The sequence below is a fragment of the Mollisia scopiformis genome (genome assembly GCF_001500285.1).
Source record: "Mollisia scopiformis unplaced genomic scaffold LY89scaffold_30, whole genome shotgun sequence".
Classification (NCBI taxonomy): Eukaryota; Fungi; Ascomycota; class Leotiomycetes; order Helotiales; family Mollisiaceae; genus Mollisia; species Mollisia scopiformis.
The window spans coordinates 134,540-155,349 of record NW_017263610.1 but is presented as its reverse complement, the minus strand read 5'-3'; the positions used below and the strand labels follow the sequence as shown (position 1 = coordinate 155,349).

At 46.9% G+C, this 20,810-nt stretch overlaps 9 protein-coding genes across 9 annotated transcripts; 3 read left to right on the top strand and 6 right to left on the bottom strand.

The window, feature by feature from the left end:
- Window positions 1-5: 5 nt before the first annotated feature.
- On the top strand, window positions 6-1,588 carry LY89DRAFT_741279 (uncharacterized protein; the record flags this gene model as incomplete). Its single annotated transcript, XM_018220684.1, has 2 exons — window positions 6-1,068; window positions 1,119-1,588. The coding sequence occupies 2 exons, from the start codon at window positions 6-8 to the stop codon at window positions 1,586-1,588; spliced, it is 1,533 nt and encodes a 510-aa protein (XP_018063334.1).
- Window positions 1,589-1,984: 396 nt separating this feature from the next.
- LY89DRAFT_763453 (kynurenine 3-monooxygenase) lies at window positions 1,985-3,357 on the bottom strand (the record flags this gene model as incomplete). The annotated part of the gene is made up of 3 exons (XM_018221599.1): window positions 3,245-3,357; window positions 2,085-3,190; window positions 1,985-2,051 (listed from the first exon to the last, which is right to left on the bottom strand). The coding sequence occupies exons 1-3, from the start codon at window positions 3,293-3,295 to the stop codon at window positions 1,985-1,987; spliced, it is 1,224 nt and encodes a 407-aa protein (XP_018063333.1). The 5' UTR covers window positions 3,296-3,357.
- Window positions 3,358-3,898: 541 nt separating this feature from the next.
- LY89DRAFT_763445 (FAD-binding domain-containing protein) lies at window positions 3,899-5,735 on the bottom strand (the record flags this gene model as incomplete). Its single annotated transcript, XM_018221598.1, has 6 exons — window positions 3,899-3,945; window positions 4,192-4,431; window positions 4,487-4,598; window positions 4,642-5,334; window positions 5,404-5,658; window positions 5,688-5,735. The coding sequence occupies 6 exons, from the start codon at window positions 5,733-5,735 to the stop codon at window positions 3,899-3,901; spliced, it is 1,395 nt and encodes a 464-aa protein (XP_018063332.1).
- A 1,772-nt stretch (window positions 5,736-7,507) lies between these two features.
- Window positions 7,508-9,085, top strand: LY89DRAFT_676352 (aromatic prenyltransferase; the record flags this gene model as incomplete). Its single annotated transcript, XM_018213577.1, has 1 exon — window positions 7,508-9,085. The coding sequence occupies one exon, from the start codon at window positions 7,508-7,510 to the stop codon at window positions 9,083-9,085; it is 1,578 nt and encodes a 525-aa protein (XP_018063331.1).
- A 579-nt stretch (window positions 9,086-9,664) lies between these two features.
- Window positions 9,665-11,548, bottom strand: LY89DRAFT_658031 (uncharacterized protein; the record flags this gene model as incomplete). Its single annotated transcript, XM_018212456.1, has 2 exons — window positions 9,665-11,401; window positions 11,448-11,548. The coding sequence occupies 2 exons, from the start codon at window positions 11,546-11,548 to the stop codon at window positions 9,760-9,762; spliced, it is 1,743 nt and encodes a 580-aa protein (XP_018063330.1). The 3' UTR covers window positions 9,665-9,759.
- Window positions 11,549-11,803: 255 nt separating this feature from the next.
- LY89DRAFT_724533 (NAD(P)-binding protein) lies at window positions 11,804-12,718 on the bottom strand (the record flags this gene model as incomplete). Its single annotated transcript, XM_018218908.1, has 1 exon — window positions 11,804-12,718. The coding sequence occupies one exon, from the start codon at window positions 12,716-12,718 to the stop codon at window positions 11,804-11,806; it is 915 nt and encodes a 304-aa protein (XP_018063329.1).
- A 993-nt stretch (window positions 12,719-13,711) lies between these two features.
- LY89DRAFT_676349 (uncharacterized protein) lies at window positions 13,712-16,452 on the top strand (the record flags this gene model as incomplete). Its single annotated transcript, XM_018213576.1, has 6 exons — window positions 13,712-13,958; window positions 14,209-14,340; window positions 14,400-14,731; window positions 14,778-15,052; window positions 15,139-15,846; window positions 15,912-16,452. 6 exons carry the CDS (start codon window positions 13,712-13,714, stop codon window positions 16,450-16,452), a joined length of 2,235 nt encoding a protein of 744 aa, XP_018063328.1.
- A 541-nt stretch (window positions 16,453-16,993) lies between these two features.
- LY89DRAFT_690538 (uncharacterized protein) lies at window positions 16,994-17,823 on the bottom strand. The gene has a single exon (XM_018216117.1). The coding sequence runs from the start codon at window positions 17,597-17,599 to the stop codon at window positions 17,027-17,029; it is 573 nt and encodes a 190-aa protein (XP_018063327.1). The 5' UTR covers window positions 17,600-17,823; the 3' UTR covers window positions 16,994-17,026.
- Window positions 17,824-18,164: 341 nt separating this feature from the next.
- LY89DRAFT_316684 (uncharacterized protein) lies at window positions 18,165-19,442 on the bottom strand. The gene has a single exon (XM_018206678.1). The coding sequence runs from the start codon at window positions 19,372-19,374 to the stop codon at window positions 18,406-18,408; it is 969 nt and encodes a 322-aa protein (XP_018063326.1). The 5' UTR covers window positions 19,375-19,442; the 3' UTR covers window positions 18,165-18,405.
- Between the last annotated feature and the right edge of the window lie 1,368 nt (window positions 19,443-20,810).

Genomic DNA, 20,810 nt, shown 5'->3' with positions numbered 1-20,810 from the left:
AAACCATGACTCAGCCCAACGATGCTTTCTCAGAAAGCATCGGCAATATCACAGGTCTCCTCAACTCCAGCATCGCCGATATCGATATACTACTCAACAAGGAAGCCAAAGAACCAATCCGAACAACACCAACAGAACGCGAAGCACATGCAGCGAAAGCAGCCGATTTCGAAGATGCCCTCCAACGCATCAAAAGCCTTGAAGGGAGCCTGCGTTATTATCGAGATGATAGTGTGACGGTCCGAAAAGCATTTGATAACCTGAAAAAGGATTATCAAAACATGAGGGCAGACACAGGCTCAAACTTGGGATCTGGATGGGGATCGAAGCAAGAGGGACATAGGGATGAGATTCGGAAATTGAAGGAATCGCTGGAGGACTTGCGGACAAAATCTGGGAATCTGGAGAAAGAGCATCAGAAGTGCAGCACCGAATCTGCAAGCCAAACGAAGGATACCACTACGCCGGATGGACAACAGGAAACCGCAGATTTGAGAGCTGAGGAGCATAAGGAGGAGGTTCGCACATTGAAGGAGTCGCTGGGCGCTCTACAAATAAAATATAGGAATCTGGAGAAAAACCATAAGAGCTGTATCAGCGAACTTGAAAGCAAGAACTTGGCCGCAGAAGATGAAAGGTTGACGGAGCAGACCGACGTGCTTCTGTCTAAGTCAAGCATGAACACAAAGCACAACTTCTTCGACGAAGAACTGATCACAGACAACATCGTGCGTATTTATGACGACATTCAAACTCGAATTCAACGCATTGTAAGGAAGTTCTACTACCCGGATCCGAGTGTGCAATTTGTACCGAGCACACCAGATCCGTACAATCTCAGTGGAGCGGGCGGAAGAGCACAGCGCATGTATCATGACCTCTGGTTACGGGGACCAGATGCTACTGGTATCATAAATCGTGCAAGGGGCATAATCTTCCAGTACATTTCTGAAGTTCTCTTGAGCCAACGCACGTATGATCTTCATGATCTTGAGCGAGTCACACAGCACACAGGTCTCGAGCACGGATTGCGTTTGTTCGAACATCATCTCATGAATTCAGATGACAGTGAGTCTACCACTTGCGGACGTCGAAGCTTCGCTAATACTTACCCCAAGAGGACCAAGTTCGTACCAATCATTGGCGCCTTCTGACAATGAATTTTGCAAAGCAAATCAAGATTGAACACTCACAAGCCAACAACTATGCACTTTCAGGAGCACCTTTAGCCTGGGTCGATGAGTCAGCCAACCAGCTGAAAGCAATCATGGATTTGACCTCAATTGACTACACCAAGATCAAACAAGCGAAAGACTGCGATGAAAGCTACCGGGAACTAAAAAATGTCTGTGAGATTGCTTACCATTTCGCGATTCTGCTGAGGCGAAGTGAGCACTCGATGAGAATTGAGATACCAAAGGTTGGCGATCAGGTGCGGGAGTCAGACCATATTATGGTTAGTCGAGAAGCTCTGTTGGCTCGTCATGATGGTCCTGGAATACAATGTGCTGTGTCTGGAACGCTTGTTACTTATGTTTTCCCGAGCTGGAGACGGCTTGTGAATCAAGAAGCTAAAGTCGTCGTTTGATGAATGCTTAACAGAACGGATTTCTACCCTCCTTGCATGCGGTAGTACTTTTGAGCAAAATCGCCCTGTTCAGAGTTTTAGATCCTGTAGCGAGAAAAGTGTCTCAACGCTTCTCGAACTTCGATTGAGATGCTACAACTCAGTCTTGCCTCCTGAGGGTGGGTTAAAAACCCCTGCTAGGCTCTTTGATTGTCAATCCCAAAAGTTATCGTCTAGCCAATCTCGACAGCTAAATGCTTGCGTACATTGTTTTATTGAAGTAAATGATAGACTAGCTGGCTACTCAGTGGTACATGTGTCTTTTAATCTGGCTGCCCATGATAATGGGATGAAAACGAGTGGAAGAAGTACCTGTCGGGGCCGATTCGCGAAAATCCGTTCAATAATCATCTCACTTCACTGATTCTCCTGCTCAGCAACCCATTTCAACATCTTCTCCTCAATCTTCGGCTCAAACAGCCATCTCTGCTGTTCCCCGTCTCCAATGTTCTTGAACACAACTTCCTCTGGCACCTTCGCCTTGTCTTCGGTTGGCAACCTCTTCACGTCTAACTTTCTAGTGAGAGCCAACACATCATCGACCCTCGCCATTCTATAGCACTGCCAGAAATCCAAGGCGTCGTCAAGCTTCACTTTGTCAGACAGTTTTGACAACAGCAGGGACAGCGAATAAACGTCTTCGAAAGCTTGACTCGCGCCTTGACCGGCCGTTGGAGGGATAGCATGAGCAGCATCACCCAAAATGATGACACGCTTGCCTGGTGAAGACCAGGTATCGAGCTTTGGAACGACATAGTATGGCCAAATAGAAAGCTTGTCGGGGTTCATGTGTTCCATAGCCGATTGGACGAGATCCGGCCATTCGTTCATGTGAGCTTGGAACATGCTCTTCAGCTCATCTTTGTTCTGACGGATGCGACGCCATCCTTCTTGATCTTGCTCTGGCATTCTCATTTGTGTACCGACGAGGATCTCTGTACCGGAAGAGTTTTGAGGTGCAAAGACAAAGGCTCCGTACTTGCTGTGTATCGAAGTCGTCAAGTGGTAATTTGGCTCGGGAAAGCGAAGGTCGGAGACGTGAACCACAGAGGTAATTGCCATCATGCCACTGAAAATAGGACCGACATTTGGGTGAATGTATTGTCGGACTTTGGAGTGGATACCGTCAGCGCCAATGAGCAAAGTTGCGGACTCGGTAGATCCGTCTTCGAATGCGAACTCAACGCCAGTCTCGTCTTCCTTGACGACCTTGGAGAATTTGCGTCCGTATTGGACCTGGATTCCTCGCTCTGTGATTGCTCCGAGAGTTTCTCGAAGAAGAATATCACGATAGACTCGAAGTGCTTTGTAGCCGAACAACTTCTCTCCGCCGAGATAATACTCATCGGTGATCTTGTAGTTCTCATCCTTGTACTCGAGCTTTTCGAACATATAACCTTGATTCTTGATGCGTTCATAGACTCCAATTTCACTCAGTACTTTGAGTGCATTGGGACATAACATCAATGCTCCGGTAGCAGTGAGATGAGAGGCTGAGTCCCGGAGCTCATAGATGGTGCATGGGATCGACTGTTTGTGCAAGGCTAGTGCAAGACTCATACCCTGAGAATATTAGCGTCAATACTTCAACAAAAACCTAGTACTTTGAACACTTACTGCCAAGCCTGCCCCTATAATTGCAACTTTTTGGTCTTTTTGGAAACTCATTTTGGAAAGTCGAGGAGTTGCTTGCTGTGGAAACTGCTTCAGATGTATGTTTTGTGTTGATTTGGCCCGAGGTAAGATGAACCTTTTGTCAAAGAGCTGAAATGCTCTTATATACTCCATCTTGCTTATTTCAGGACATATGAACTTGAAGCTACAATGGAAAATTGGCATGGCAGAGGATTCCGGGTTGGTAGCGTCTTCGGATCCGAATTTCGGAATAATATTTCGGATCCGAGTCGCACCGTGAAAGCAAGTGACGACCACGACAACATCGCGCTTCCCTCGTCCGTTGTACGTCAAGGATTGCAATTTTCACGCCGCAGGCGATGACCGAAAACAGGAATGCCGATGCATCGAGGGAGTTTCTTGCAGTCAGACCGGACTTCACCTTTCGGAATTTATGAAAAACGATGGAGAAACCTTTCGTCCACTACTAGCTGGTGATTACTCCGAGAACAAGAAGTCAACATTAGACTATATTATGAGCTGCAAAGTATCATCAGAATCAAGGAAGTATCTGCGCATATATTCCGTGATACACCAAAGTGAAATTATGAGCGGTACGTTGGAACATCGTAGCCAGAATACAACACGAGTCGAACTCTAATTGAAGAGCACGAATATCTCTCTTTTCAACTTAAAAATATAAGCTAGAAGGATTAGATTTAGTAGAAAATTCATTCGAGAATACTGTTAAACACTGACTAGGAAGATAGAATGACCTATAAGAGCTCAAAGTTTTCAACCATTTTGGTCGTAAGTACTCGGTCCTATATCTATGCCTATGAAACTATTCCCCAAAGTAGGGCGGTAATTCGCCCAACGCTCTGCTTCTTTCATGTTCCTTTGCTTGTTTGCATCTTTGTCGGTTTTCTCATTGACAAGCGTGGGAGAACCTGCGATTGACAGGTCCGGCTGTGGAAGTCCAACGCCTTGATCCCAGCCAAAAAAGTTATTCTTGTCCCACATCTTCTTGACTTCGCGCAGCTTCTCTCGATTCGTACCGTAGTATGCGCTTTCATGTGCGGTTTTGGGTGTCGCTTCATTGGGGAAATTAACGAAGGCTGCCTCTGCGAATATGGAGAACGGTCTCAATTTAGCCCTGATCGAACGGCACAGGTTTTGCATGACGTCTCCTTGAAACAAATCATCATAATTTGACCAAAACGTACGCGTGATAGGCAGCTTTACGCCAAGGAAAAGCTGTGGCCGTACTGGGCTTTTTGGCTGCTGTTGTTCCAGGGTGTATGAATGAGACTTCGACGGAAGATCCATCCCCGTTCTTATACTTCTCACCGTAAGACTGTAGTACTTCTTGGATGACATCGATTTTGCTGCATTTGCACTGGTCTGTTTTCAAAAGCGAAGGAGCCGAAGATAGAGAAGGTTTGGTTTACGTATTTAGACCTTTTGGCTTCTTCATCCCATGTTATTGGAAGAATGTTGCCAAGCCAATCAGAGGACGTTCTATCCACGATTCGTTCGCCGAACAACTCTTTCAGACTCGTGTTATAGATGTTCTGATTGATTTCTTTTAGATAGTCTTCTCCGTTGCCATCATAATAGGCACTGAAACGAACACCGATCTTTGCTTCATCTCGGGTGTTGCATAGCCAAATGGTGTCGATCGTCATTTGTGTCGACCACTTAGCAGAATAAAAAGCACTCTTTATCGCCGGTACGTCGTCACTTTCTTTCGGAAACCAGGTGGATCGAACTGCTATAACTTTGCCCTCCTTGTTCTTCAACTTGCTGACAGCCATTTTCAGCTCCAGTACAACACCAAAACTACCTTGGCCAGCACCACAGAGAGCCCAAAAGAGCTTCCCTTCGCTTGATTCTGGGTCATCGTCGCGCGTAACTGTATGTACAATTTCGTCCGCAGTAACGATGGTAGCTTCTAGCAAAGTGTCGCATCCCATTCCGAAGCTTCTGGTGAATGGACAGATGCCTCCTCCTAGAATATATCCGCTGACTCCAACAGTAGGACATCGCCCACCGTTGATAACATATCCGTCATGTTTCCCGTCAACCAAGGGCTTGTATAAATTTCCCCATAATGCGCCCGCTCCTATTGTTATAACTTTTTAATCCATATCGAGAGTAACTTGGTTCATATTCGTGAGGTCCAATTTGATATAGCCCTGATCGGAAGCAGATGATCCCGGGTAAGAATGGCCGCCAATTTTGATTGTGCTTGCAATGTCCTTCTTTTTTGCTTGCTTTACAATGTATTGGACGTCAACAGTAGTTAGAGGTTGCACAACGCAATCTGGCAGCCTATTGCGATGTAGGGGATTTGCTGTATGGGTCACAAACTCGTATTCTGGGTCTCCCAATTCGTAGGTTGGAACACCCTTTCTCTTGAAAAGCTTTATGATGGCACCCTTACCGCCCTCCTCACTTTTACGTTGCTTGGTTTGGCGTTTCTTAGAGGCATCGTTCTTTTTGACACTGGCACCTCTTTTCTTCATGCTCCTATCGCTCGATAGAGATTCAGATTCGTTGCTACTTTTCGTAGCGGCTCTTCTTCTCTTGCCACTACCTTTGCCTGATGGCCCTCCAGATTCGCTGCTACGAGTTCTGGCCATCTCGGGCAATGGAGTTGGAAAGATAAGGGGTGGGTCTGAAGAAACTACAAGAAGGAATCCTCGATCCGTTGTGGGCAACAGAAGCTAATCAGAATTATCGTAAAGCAAGAAAAGTTAGTGATATTTGTGAAAGCAGAGCTTCATTAAATACTATATATGGGAAGATACTCAGGCATCTTTGTTGTGTTGGCCAAAGACAAAACTCCCTCGTTGTACTTGGCCACTCAACTTTCCCGCTTGCAGCTGCAACGTCAATACAAGAGCCTCCTATTCTTCATCATTGTGATGAAATGGTATCACGTTTTCATGTTGATGGCCTATATTGTCTTTTAGCTTCTGTAGACAGGAAGTTGACTTCATCGAGAACAATGCATTCTGAAATGGAATTACGAGGATAAATACAACCCCTCCGGGCCTCGCTACCTCTACTTGGTCACGCAGTACGAAAATGTGAGGGTGTCGAGAATATTAGAGACACACTGAAAAGTACACTTCAAGGCAGAAGACAAACGTTTGTGCTGCGAATGGAGATGTCGCGGTACCGCGGCACGCGCATAATTTGGAATTGACTGGTACCGCCTCTCGAAAGACTGCGTGCAACCTGAGCTCAATCAGGTTCAACTTTGAACTGCATGTTCCTGCTGAGAAAAAACTCTTTTTTGGTAGGACTGGCCGAGTTTACAAGGTAGTCAAGAGCTGAAAGTTCGCGATTCATGTCCGGGCCGAAATAAAGCCTCAAGTCAAAATTTGCCGGATTCCGGGCGCCCCGAAACGAGCCACACGTAGCCACTTCAGCCACCAACGTCCCCCCTTTCCACCTCGCCAATCATATCTTATCGATTACACATTTTGCATCTGATCTGTCATGTCAGAGTCCTCGATTATTAAGATCCTGCATGTTTGCGGGGCTGAAAAGGACACCCAGTTATATCAACGTTGTTCCATTTTCCATTCTCTATCCTCTCGCTTCGCCTCCACCTTCGTATCAGGCGACATGAGGGACTTTAGGAAAGTCGAGATGCTTCTCAACGGTGAGATTGCTCAACTTTGCTCACTCTCTGGTCTGTGCTTCCAACTTAACCCCCCTCTCACAGGCAGTACCCCGCCACTGCTCTCCCAGTACCGTTGTACTACCAGGCCCGACGTACAAGGTTACATGCAGAAGATCTAGAGCCAGGCAACACCACAATTCATGCAGGAGCTAGTATTCCTTGCAGATGACGTCCAAGATGCGCCAAGACTCGTACGAGAACAAGCATATTACAGGGAATATGCTGGGCCTGGATTTCCTCTGATGGTTGCAGTCGAAGAAAATCCGCCAGCAACATGAGATACAACGACGATTGGAAGCGGAATGCAAGTGTATTATCCTGAATGGCCTGAATGGGATGTTTTTCTAGACTCTTCTGCTTGGATATGGCTGATGGGAATCGATCATGCCCAAATAGAAAGGCCATGAGGAGTCCGTATTTATGGCTTTGCCATGACAAGTCATCCGCCCCGCTCTCATTTTATAAAGTTTGTGTCACGAGAAAGATTTCCAACATATTCTCACGAGCTTTGTCCTTTTGTGTCTCGATACTTGCCCGGATGATTTTCTCTCCTCTGAGATATTATCAAAATGTCAACAGCTCAATCAGCCTCTTCTGCCGATGCGGCGCCTTCCCTAGATGTCTTACCTGATCTTATTCCAGACGCCTCCCCAATGTCCGATCCATCACTTAACTCTACACCAGCTCAGGATTCTATCCGAAAAGAATATTTCACCTCAAAGGCTGATCGTGCGCTTCAGCATGATCTCCCCTTCCGACCCAATATCACAAGGTCGATTATTGCATCTCAAGTCGAGGATCAAAGGAAAACTTACGACTATAATCGAGTAACAATCAACGGAATTCTTAGTCAAGAATTAAACCCCACTCATGCAATGTTCAACTCTGTGCCATTTGTACCAACCTCAGGAGGACCCTGCTTCGCTAATCCTGCGCAGTCTTTTTGGTATCGCAGCACCATTACTCAATTTTCGGACTTGCTCGAAGACGCATCCTACTCCCCTACAATCAAAGCACAGTACATGGACTTCTTCAATCATTTTGTTGTTCCGGCCTTGGGACCTATACCCTCTGTTGAAGCTCCCTGGACACCTCACCTTACTCATGATGCATCTCCATTCGAGCCCTCCTGGAATGTCAACGGCCAAGAGTATTTCACCCCAAATCATCAGATAGGCTTCACTTTTGAGCCAATTGGCCCACTTGCTGGCACTGGCGAGGATCCCTTCAATCAACTCGTGCCCGCATTCTTCGTCTCGTCCTTGGCAAGTTCTAACATCTGTCCGAACCTTGATCTTGGATGGTGGTATCACTTCATGATCGAGCTCTTCGTACCTTCTGGAGAAAATCAGCGAGCCTATGAGCTTCTCTCGTCACGCGATGCTCCGCCAACATGCTTCCTAGCCTTCGATCTGCCCACAGAGGACTTTGCACCAGTCATGAAGCCATATCTGTTCCCACAAAGAAGAGCTCTGTTGGATGGCAAGACCAACACCGAAGTCCTCTTATCGGCTGTCATGAAGCTACACTCGCCCACCATGTCTTTGCTCCCTGCAGTAAAGAACATCGAAACATTCCTATCATCCAGCAAACAAGACCTCATCGAAACCAACAACAAGCCATCAAATCTAGAGTGTGACCGCGACGAAATGAGCCTCGAGATGGTATCCTTCGACTGCATCCACACTTCCGAAAACCCTCGCATCAAGCTCTACCTCAAAACACACAATACATCGTTCTCAAACATCAAACACATCTACACCTTCGGCGGCGAGCGCTGTTCCCCTGAAACAGGCAAAGCTCTCGAACTCTTCAAGCAGTTCTGGGAATGCCTTACAGGTCTCGAAGGAGAGTGGAAAAGCTCCTCAGAGCAAACTGCCTCTTTCCTCTATTTCGGCCTCGAGATTGCTCATGGACGAGAGATTCCAGATGTGAAGATCTATATCCCGGCTTGGGCTTGTGGTGTCTCGGACCAAGGTGTGCGCGAAGGCTTGAAGAACTTCTTCTTGGCGAGAGGGTGGGGATTAGGAGAGGTGTATGAGAAGATGGGGAAGGGACTTACTCATACGTATCTCAGTCTTGCGTATGATGAAGAAAAGGGCGTGAACGTGACTATGTCTTATTCTCCTGTTATGGAAAGATTATGAGATGGCACTGTTGATAATAGGTTGCTTCATGTATATCTAGACAAGTTGTATACGGGAGGCTTTGTATTGTTCTGAGTTTGATTTTCTTCTTTGCTTATATAGAGTCAGCGTACACACATTGGAGGTTTGGTGTCTTGGAATATGGCGACACTTGGTGTTGGACATTTACGGAGGTACTACTTTTGTTTAGATATACGACGCTAGCGATGAAAACGTCTTTAGGATACACAGACAAGAAGTATATCGAATAGAAACGATTCTTGCTACAATTGTACCTCGACATGGGTGCTCGCTCGTCAGGTCAAGAAGTGTCTTGCCCGTGATCTGAAATGCAAGCTTCTTACGCCCAGAATTATGTTTGACTACCTGAGTAAGGTACAGAATTTGGTGATGTTAAATGGCGCTAAGTTCGCGTCCGACTAGGGAAAATTTCCGACATGGCGGTATGAGGAAAGTCGTGGCTGAGATATCACGCGGTTCTAACTTAGAACAGAAGTTGAAGAATAACGTCAAGACCGTCATCAGTGTAGAACAGCCGAAGGACAAGAACACGCCTCTCATAAAACAAGCCGAAGGAATCTGGCAGGGAAAGTCTCTTAGTCAAGTGAGGACTTCCAGGTTGGAAAAACTTGAATGATGTAGGTCAGTCACGTAAGTTAACTATAAAGAGTCTTTTAGATCGGCCGTCCTGGCTTCTTTACTCGAGCCAAAGGAAGCACCTCACATTCCCTTGTGATTATCTCCCACTCACCGTTCTTCAACTTTCGCCTGCAGATCAACGCAACCTTCTCCGAATCGCTGTCTGGTAGCACAACTTGCACCTCATGCAACCTATACAACTCCGGCAATACTGGCAGTACGAGATCTTGTTCCATGGGCAGACTGCTAAGAGCAAAATTGTCATCGATCTCGATATTCTTGTAGAAATCTCCCTCTTCAATCTCCATCACTTGTGTTGCGATCGTTGCTGCTATCTTCACATCCCACATCCCTTCTTTGTGCGGGATGGACCTCATCAACTTGATAGCTTGAAGTCTCACTCTATGATTGCGGCATTTGAGAGCGGTGTAATATAGAGGCAAGACGCCTCCCATCTCGGCAACGGAGTCTGATATCTCTGTCGATAATCCATGGGCAGGCAATATTATAGTTATTGGATTCGACATGACGATTTTCCATACTTCGATGTACTGGGTAATTATTGAGATGAAGTGGTGCAGTTGAGGGTCGAAGGTAGATTGCGAAGTTGATGAGATGCAAGTGTTGGCCATGATGGTTGCCATTGTATGGTACAGATGAAGAACTCTGTAGGCAAACTTTTCTCGTAGTGACGTTTGATCATAGAACTTGGCCTGCGTTACTTGGTACTTGCTGAACCAGCACAGTAACTCAGGTTGAATGTGGCGTTGGCTTTCGACAAGTTCCTCTGAGGTAAGCCCTGTTTGAGAATGCTGCTCTCGAGAAGATTGCTCAGTAAGATAATATATTTCGTTAAGCACGCGCTCCAACGATCGTCTTGCAGCAGTGATGGAATAGAACATCGTGTCTGAAGACTCGGCATCCATATGTGGGACCAGATACAAGTCTCCGGAATTTTGTCCCAGAAGAATCGCTTGAGACTGCAATCGAATAAACGTGTCGGTAAGGCAGCTATCCACGAAGTTCAGAGGAGGTTTCAAGTCGACGACACCATTCCCCTTGTTCGGCTGTCCTTGGAGCTCTGCAAGAAGTTTCAATCCGTTTTGTAGATGGAAATTACCCGTTCTATAATGCCCGCGAAGAAATTCCATGTGGATAAAGATCAAGCAAGTGACAAGAGCCACGCGAACAGAATCCTTGGTTTTGGTCGCGAAGTGAGGCTGGAGGTGGGTGATCGCATGACTGTATTGTTGCAAAGTGAATTGCTCCAGTGTATCCGGAAGCGTAAGCGATTTCCCTGGACGAATGCTATCAAGTCCCTCCTTCTTGTGAGCAGAGCTGAAGGCTAGCACCGCATGCAACACCGCTGGTTCGGACGAACTTGCTTGGCATACCAGTATCTCCCAAAATGGAGAGCCGAAGAGCCCAGGAAACTTCTTCACGGTCTGACACGTGAACCATTCGAAGCAGTCCTGCTCGTGTGTGCTTGCTCGTGGGGTTATCATGGGTGTGGCCAGGATGGTGTTGGGTGGACTGATGCGTTCTTTGCAACCGATAGAACGTTCGTTGTAACTATTGCCGCCCCCACCCCATATTCCATATCCATCACAAACTCGGCCCGTTGATACGCAACGCTGACAAGCAGGCTTTCCTTCATCGCACTTCACCTTTCGTATCCTGTCCACGTGATTAGTTGGGTACGTTCCAGACATGTGAAACTCACTTGCAAGTCTTACAAGCTGTTTTTACCTTAGATCTGCTTTTGCAAATCTTCTTTTGCGATTTGTTTGGTTGACGAAACTCGTCCACAATCTCGAATCCCATCTTGCAGTTGCATGAAGAATAGGAATGAAGTGGAAGTGGTTTTATGTCCGATTTGCTTACTGGCTAGTTCGGAGTAATTGTTGTTTGATTGGATGAGAAAGTGGAGTCAGTTCAAGGAACGGAGATTGGTCAGGTCGGATTTCATGTTATCTGATTGGCTCGTTAGCCCCCTTCCCATGCAGGATTGAACATCATCTACAAGCGGAGATTCCGGCTAGCATAGGAACAATTCGAATACAAAAACAACAGCCAAAATCAAATGTCCTGTCCCTTCAACTCCTTCTCAGTCCACTCCCAAAGCTTTTTTGCCAATTTGTCATCCTTGGCAAACCCAGTCCCAGTACCTGCTTTCCCAATAGGAAAATAGTACTCTCCAGTCACGACTCCCTTCGCTGTTGCAGCCCAAAGCGAGTTTTCCGCACCCTCCTCCACGCTGACTCCAACCAACGGCATGTATATTGTCTTTATCACCCGCATCAACAGTCCTGCATCAGGAGTAAACAGCTCCGTCTTGACTTCTCCTGGATGAAGAGACACTGCCGTGAACTGAGGATATCGCTTCGCCATCTCTTGCGCATACAATAGATTTGCAAGTTTGCTTTGACAGTATTTCGTGATTATGTTGATGTGTTCTTGCTCTGACTTCAAGGTTTCGAACTCGATGCCGGTTGAGTGAGAGTGTGAGTATCCCGTCGACGTGAGACTCAAGATTCGAACATCTGAGCCTGGAGTTGAAGCAGTCTTCTCCAAGATCGGAGTGAGAAGCTTGAAGAGTAAGGCATGACCCATGTGATTTGTCCCGAACCGTATCTCATATCCTTCTTTCGTCGTAGCTGCCGGTCCGCCCATGATACCGGCGTTCAGAATGAGCACATCGAGGCGAGAGGCAATCGAAATGAATTTCTTTGCTCCGTTCTTGACCGATCCGAATGAGCTGAGATCCATTTCCAGGAATTGAACAGAAACTCCTGGTGAGCTGGTCTTGATCTCTGTGACCGCTGCCTGACCAGTCTGAGAATTACGAGCTGCGATCCAGATCTGAGCTGGATTGTGCTTTGCGAGGTCTAGAGCGCATTGTTTGCCAATTCCGACATTGCCTCCTGTGATTAAGAAGACTTTTCCTGCCAACGACGGGATGTCCTTGACTGGACTAAAGGATGCGCCTTTCATGATTGTGGTGGCGAGAGTCCGAAGCTGTAACAGAGATGGATCGCTGGAAAGATTGAGTAGTGCAATGAAAGGTGTTTACTGAGAAGACTCAGGTGTAAGGTGAGGTTTGTGTTAGAAGCTGTCTGAAGAAACAAGTTGAGAAACGAGAAGAAAGAAACGGTCTACTTTATATGAACCACTTCAATGTCGGTATCGGATGTTTGGTCGGACTTATAATAGTTCCTGCAACAGGAAACATCTGAATGGGTTATTGCTGGTCAACCAATCGCAGGGGGACTTTTGCGAGGAAGCGAATTACAAAGGAGGGCGAAGCAAATGGACTTCCACATGCTTGCGTCAAGTGCAGTCTCAACATTGAACTTAACATAGGACAGGATTAAAAATAGTTTTTGAAAGCATCTCGATTCCCACTGATACAGATGCTAGTAGATGGTAAGTTGTTTTCAAAACAGCCCTGGAGGTTCTCGAAGCTCATGCTCACGTGACACTGGCCACTCTTAGGTATCTCCCAAAGCGCTGGAAATCAAGAAGGCAGTGACGGGTAGTTGAGAGACAATTAGATGCTGTTGCGCTTTCACATCCTTGGTTACGGCCTGAGGCTTGGACGTCTGAAGCAGAATCGGATGTACTGTGTATGAACGTAGCCCAGCATGTCTCTCCTGAAGATAGATATGAGCTCGAAAATAAATTTGACCCAAAATCAGACGCGATGGTCAAAGGAGAAGAGCAGCAAAAACCCAAATGTTTAAGAGCTCATGGGACCGAATTTCTAGACTGCCACTTGTGCTGTTTCGGAAAAGGGGTACCGGGGCTAAAGCGTTCTCTATAGGTATTGCCAAGCGTGCGGCGAAGCTCTGAAGACCAATCTCGACTTCAGCTCCAAACTTTCGATACAAGTCGAGTTTTGTGAACTTTTATCTGGAGATCCTTTCTCGCGACCTTCGAAGAGCCGTCCATTTCGAAAGCGACAATCCGAGCATTCTAGGCAACGCGATGCAGCTTTCAAGCTTTCGACAGTCCACGGCCAATTGCATGCTTCAATCTCAGTTCTCCCGGCACTCATTTAGGACCATCCCAAGGCTCCCCGGTCAAGTCGTATCAACCGCAGGCAGCAGACCAAGGAAGCGTGACTTCGCGTTCCTTAGACGCGTTCCGTGCCTCATTCTCGTGTTGCCGCTATCTCGAATCGACTCATCGCAAAGGCAACAACGAGCTCAAAGGCCACGAGACTTCCACATCCGTAAGTTTTATCCTTCAAATTGACAATTATTCATCTATCTTTGTGCTTTTGCCTTCAGCATCACGAAGGCAAGATCGTATTTCGAGCGTTTTCGCTAGTGCGAGCTATTTTTATCCGCCCCTTTTTGGCCCGACGAGGCGGAGTCTGGAGCTACCCTGACACAATTTTTCATCTTATTTCAACCTCATCTCCACATCTACACTCGATCCGACAATAATAGTGATGTTTAAAACCATACTATATTGGACAGTTATCATATTTGTTGGATTGTTCTCAGTCCTTTTTCTAATCGGCTTTATGGCAGAGCGGCGAAATCTAGGAAATCAGAATGCCGGGCCGAATTTCAAAGGGGTTGGGCCGCAAGATGGCGAGGAGAAAATTCGTACGTATTATCCACGTGCTTAATTCATCTTTGATGGCTAGATACTGATATAGATGCAGCTGCTATATCGGCCTTTGAAATCCAGACCATGAATCATTTTTTGGAAGCTGCAATGAGCGGCATTATGCCAGGTGGCGAGAAAACGTCGCTCCCTCTTTTTCCACAAGAAGGGATGAAGTTCCTAGCCCAACCGTATAAAGATTGGGCTCCTGAACCCTTTTCGAAGATGCCGGGGCCTTCGACTCCGTTTGGAGGCCAGATGGAGACGAGTCCTCCCCCAATGATCAGGATCATGCATATTATGAGCGGATTGGATTCTATTATGGAAGATGCATTCTCGTTGACGCCCCCTGAGACGGTGGGAAGGAGCTTCAAATTGATGAAAACAAAGGTGTATTCCAATGACAATTCATGTGAAGAAATGCTGACGTTTCTAGATCTGGTTTGGAATTGCTCCAATGTCGGAGGCTCAGTGGAAGTCCAAAGGTCTTGACGAGCAAGACAATATTGAAGAAGCACTTGCAGTCATTGAATTAGTGATTGACGTCTGGACACATCTTTGTACCCCTAAAATCCAAGGAGATATTCGACATGTGCACAACAAGATGTGGGCCGAGATTGACGTCTTTCAGGATGCTCTAGTTGCTGAAGCTGGGTCACGTGGAGAGACAATAGAGTATAATTTCACTCAACTGTGGCACGAATACATCAAGTGAGTCCTCTCCGATTATTGATGTACTCAGGTGAACCTTGCTAATGAAACAGATGCCGCTTCGATCACATGCAAGTCCAATCTAGATCTTGGCTTTACACCCATCTGAAGACCCTTCAGAAAGTCTGGAAGGACCGCTTCATCGCCGTCATGCAATCGGGACGACAAATTTCCGAAACCCATGGTACCATTCGCATCGATCACTATGCCATGATGGTTCTAAACAAGATCCAAGACATCTATCTCGATGCAGATATCTATGTCCGTCAGCGAACTGAAGGATTCATCACCGCTGATCGGCGGATCGATCCTCGACTCGCACAGATAGAAGCTCCGAAAGCGCAGTTGAACGCAGCTTATGCTGGTATCTTTGCAGAAATGGAAGGAAAGATGAGAGGCATGATGAAACAGATGATGGATGCGAGAATAGCAGAAAGACATCGAGTTATGCCGACGCCAGATTTCTTGGAAGCGCCTAGTTTGGTGACTGATCGAGAATTTGTTCACAAGGGCTTGAGTTACGAGATTGACGCGCCATTGGAGAGGAAAGTTGAAGGGTGGGTGAGGGAGAGGATGGAGGACAAGGTTGAGGAGTTTGGATTTGTGGTTTATAGGCTGTCTTATAGTGGGAGTGAGGATGAGTGGAGTAAGGCTGTGAAGATGATAGAGGATGGAATTAACAGTGGTTGGGAGGGTATCAAAGATGCCGACAAAATCAAAGGAAAAGCGAGACTGCATTGGATCGATGGGAGGGAAGAGATGATTGCCGAAGGAAATATGGATGGAGCGAGGAAGTAAGTTGCTTATCATCGAATCCCTCTGTTTCGGCTCCATGGGAGAACAAGCTGACAAAATCCAGGGACTTCCAAACCATCACCAGTCTCCCGACTTTCCCCTCAAATCTCTCAAAAACAGTCTTTTTAGCAGTAACACCAAATGCGCTCTCCTCTTTCGATCCTTCTGCAGCACCTCCGTCGGATCCTCTACCACCACTATTCGACACTAGCTCAACAACTACCGAAAAGAACACACTTGCCTCAGCAGGTGATTTCCGCCCTTTCCTCCACGCGATCGACGCTTCTTACTCTCCCGAGTCGTCAGAAGCCTCAGCCTCAAACCCAACATCAACTACTCAACCAAAAACCGAGCGCAAATTCCCTAAAGGTTACACAGGCACCTTCCCCATCCTCGACCAATTAGTGTGGAGCGACCTTCTCGGTCTTCATGTCGCGGGCGGGAGAGTCGGTTTGGAAGACATGTGGGCATTGAGTTTGCAGCATCCTTGGGGTGTGTATGTTGGTCCCACGACTGGGGTTAGGCGGAGGGAGTGGAGAGAGATGAGAGAGGGGATGGGTGTTTTGCTGGATAAGGGGAAGAATGGTGGATGTGTGACGAGTTAAGGGGTGTTGGACAATCTTGTAGATAATAATGGGCTCGAATTAGTTTCGCATTCCTGAAAGTCAGTGATCCATGAATTATGGTACCCTCAGGTGTAGCTTTAATTTATGATTGAAATGTGAGGCCCGTAATAATACCAGCTTAAACTGCCATAAACACACTTTTTCAGGCTTGAAGCACCCACTGCGTTCTGAAAGAGTACAGCGCCTCGCAACGCACTAAATGCGCTGAATCCGCTGATAGCGCTAATCGCGCTCATTGCACTGAATGCGCTATAATCCTGCCCCTAAAAATTTCGCTTGGTGGTGCCCCGCAATCCCTAAAAGTGTGTTTTGATCGGCCGATTAGGAGATCAAGAAGAAATGTCCACGACTCCACGAGGAGAGCACTGCATGTCCTTGTGATCCATTTAGAGGGCTGATCGATCCAAACTTCGATTCACAATGGACGTATACCGCCAAATATTGGTATATAGGAGAAAATTGTTCCAGACATTGTAGGACAATGTTGGTGGACTAAGTTTTTAACTACGAATCCAACTTCGAAGGATGAATTAGGTTAGGTATTTGAGTTATTTTAGACCGACCTTCTAGCGGGACGATGCAGAATGGCATGAGTGATCACCCCTAAACCCTCTCCGCCCTCATAATCCCAGAGATTGGTCTTCAGACTGTCCATCTCAACACAGCCGTATTTTTTGTACAAGTTGACTCCTTGGACAGACCCTCCCAAGACAACTTGCAACGCCGCATTATCAGCTACCTTCAATCCATCCTCAAACAACATTGCCCCAATGCCTCGACGTTGGTATCCTGGATCTACGATCAATGGGTCTAACTTCACGTAATCTTTCCCTCCAGTCAGTCTAGCCAATTTCTCCTCAATTCCTCCCAACACATCTCTGCGGATCTTGGGGTCTCCATATCCTTCCTCCGTTTCGCTCTTCTCTTTCATCCCTTCCTTCTCTTTTTCCCCCTGAAGCCATCCCTCTTTCGTCCCAAGCCTCTCCTTCTCTTCCTCACTGCCACCTCTCCCAACACAAATAATCCACGAAGCAAACCCCACGATCTTCTCCGTGCCGTCCTGTAACAGAGTCACTGCCTTCATTTCGTGTTTCGTCTCACCAAGCGGAGGCGGTCTATTCATCATCTTGACTCGTTTTTCAAGTCCAGCTGGAGTTGAACGCTTGGGGCCAAATGCGACGAGACCGAAATCGTCGTAGCCGAACGCGATTTCTGTGAGCTCGGCGATGTAAGGGTAGTCGGAGGTGTGGCTGGGACGAGGGTTATCTTTGGGAGTGACATGCTGCTGATCTCGGCTGTGGGTTATTGCAGTAGATGTGTGCTAGATGTGGATAAGAAGTCCTGTTTATATCGATCAGGTCTGACAGTAGTTCATTATCCACCTTCCTAGGTAGGTGTTTTATGCGCGATAAGCGAGTTCCTTCGTACGGCGCAATTCGGTCGGCTTTCAACCAATGATATACTATTTTTTTCACTTACAACTCCTGATTATCTCTTCCAATGTTACATGACAATCGACAGAAGTATGCCACACAAAGCTGAGGAGTAGATAGATCTCTTTATTCTGTAAGGTTTCACTCATGTGATTATGTGGCTGTGATTGTGGCTGTGCTATTCCTCGTCCCCTATTGTCCATCTTGAAGGACTGGCTTCAAAACAGGTAAAAGTTTTAAATCTTCATTTAGAATCTCCTCTAATCTACAACAGAGCCGCAAACCTCACTCGAATCATATTGTAAAATCGTTGATCTTAGGGAAGTTAGAGTAAGACAAATTCGTAACTATTTCAAGCAATGCTCGAGGATATCTAAACAATGATGCTAAGACGAGAATACCGAGACCTGCATACTATGTACCTCCATATAATAAACAAGGCTCAAGCTCTAGGTATGAAAACAGAACAGCAAAAAATACGGCAACGCTAGCTTTTTCATTACGACATAAGAATAGGAGCTGGTCCCGCCAGTGTAGCATTCGTCAAAGCATCAACCGTCATCGCCGTATTCTGCGCCGTCAACGCCGCAAATGCCATACCGGTCATTCCCGGTGGGATGTCCGCCATCCCGACTCCATTTTTGACAGTAACATTCGAGTAGACGACAGGGTTTGCCTGGTTCACCCATCCAATAAATAGATTGCCACCTTGTGGGACTCCAGATACGGTGAAAGCGATGGAAGTAGGGGGAGTCGCTGGAGCTGTCGCGTTCATCACCGGCGACGTGACATTAAGCGAGGGGAGGATTGGAAGCGGGAGTAATTGCGGACAGCTGCGAGGGTCGACGAAAGTGAGGGCGATGTTGTATGCGAACGTGTTGGATAGACCGGTGTTGAAAGGTGAGGCGCTCGGTGTATTGGAACCTGTCATGCGGAAGAAAGTGTCTTGCTGTGACTCGACACTCAAGATACTCGACAGAGGCCCGAGGAGGTTTGGACCGTCGCTTGCTGCTAGAGACTGCACGATGGAGATGATGACACCAATAGCGGCACTGGTAACAACGTTTGCTTTAGCGAGGTACTCGTTCGTGTCTTTCACAGGGAATATTGTTGCGCAAGCAGGTACTGCAGGTTGCATAGCCAGTCCTAGAAGGCCTTCCAACGTTGCCTTGTGGACTAGCTCTTGGGCGGCAATTTGAGTAGTGACGTTGGCTATCGATTTACCATCCGCCGAAGCATTATTGAAGGTGGGATCCTGGTTGAGAGAATCGAGTACACCAGCAAAGAAACCAGACTCGATGCCTTCGATAAAGTTTGCTACTCTGAACTGTTGAAGAGCATTCGGGGTGAAGGAAGTCTGTGGCGGAGGTCCGGATGGAACCCCTCCGCCAGCTTGATCAGCTGTAGCTGGCGACAATAGAACAGGTGCCTGTGCTTGTGGCTGTGACGAAGCAGCTGGATTGGACATTGCCGAAGAACTCGATGATGCTTTGGGTATTGCTGATGAAGTTGCTGCACTAGGTCTTAGAGAGCTCGATAACGCTTTCGGTACTGTTGAAGAAGTTGCCACATTGGGTTTCGCTGAAGAAGTTGACAACCCTTTGGGTATTGTTGAAGATGTCGCCGCATTAGGTCTCGCTGGACTCGACGATGCTTTGGCGCTCACAATCGATGTGGATGGCACTGCCGATCTCGCTTCGTTGTTAAGAGAGCGTCGTTGTGCTGGTGCCGCATCGCAGATCGACAACAGAGTAAATAGAAGCAGAATATTAGGATTAGAGACTCTCATGATGAAAGAGATGACTTTGGAAAATCTAGGAAGCGACCGAAAAACAGATTCTAATATTTGACAGTTCTCGGAGGGAGAAAGCATGTATAAAAGAGATATGCGAGACCATCAGACTTCTAGAACTGTCAAATCTCCCTCAGAATACGATGTCTCAAGCAAACATAACTGGCACTTAACCAGATCCGAGGAGGAAACCGAGAGATGATACCAGACGAACTCCACCTTGGGGTACTGCAATGCGTGCGAGTACGGAAAATACGAATCCACAACAGCTCTCAATTGGCTGAATTACGGCCTCAATCCACAAGAGCATTCAGACCGAGGCATTTGAACGGTTTCTGGTTTGCGAGAAAGGGATTCATGACGCCATGTGAGGCATTCGGAAGATCTTGGCTTCCATAATAGTGAGCTAGCCTCCTTCGCAAAAGCATGAAGTAAGCAAATCGTGCTTCAGATGAACGGTACCTGGGAATGGCAGGGAGGACATGATGCAATTGGACTCGATTCGCATCGCATCGCATGGCACAGGCCATACACCTGCACGTGCCCATGATGAGGATTGCTGAGATTCTTCATCGTAGTAAGAGCGTGCAGTGCAAGGCTGTATTCTTTTTCGTATTCTTTTCGATGCTCAACTGCATAGTCCCACCCGTGATGATATACTTTAATCGCGGGGTGAAGTAGAGACCCTTTCGAAAGTCGATATGGCGCAGAGCCTCCTAACACATGTATCCCAAGCATACAAAGTACATGAAGTACTAGCAGATAGAACTTAGGATCTGATCACATCTCAATCGACTTTGCTGGCATACCGCCTGCGACCCGCAAAGATCACGCTGATCACGCTTTGATGGAAGACCTGCCAAGAGCAGAGTTGCGAGATGAGGTTGTTGATGATGATGGCCCATTCTGAGATTTTCGCATGTTGTGGGGTTAACAGACCCTCTCTTTGTGACAGTCAAGATCTCTGCGACAAAAGTTAAAACACGGTCGAGGAAGATGAGATGAGTCGCTCTCGGTCCGAGGATTTGGCGGAGTTACACGTGACGAGCTCGCTTCGCCAAAGTCTCCCCCCTAAAATTCGCATCGGAGCTTTGTCCTTTTAGGAAAGACCA

Coding starts and splice junctions, on each gene's coding strand:
- LY89DRAFT_690538 (XM_018216117.1), bottom strand. CDS start 17,599: ATGATGAATAGACCGCCTCCGCTTGGTGAGACGAAACACGAAATGAAG.
- LY89DRAFT_316684 (XM_018206678.1), bottom strand. CDS start 19,374: ATGTCCAATCCAGCTGCTTCGTCACAGCCACAAGCACAGGCACCTGTT.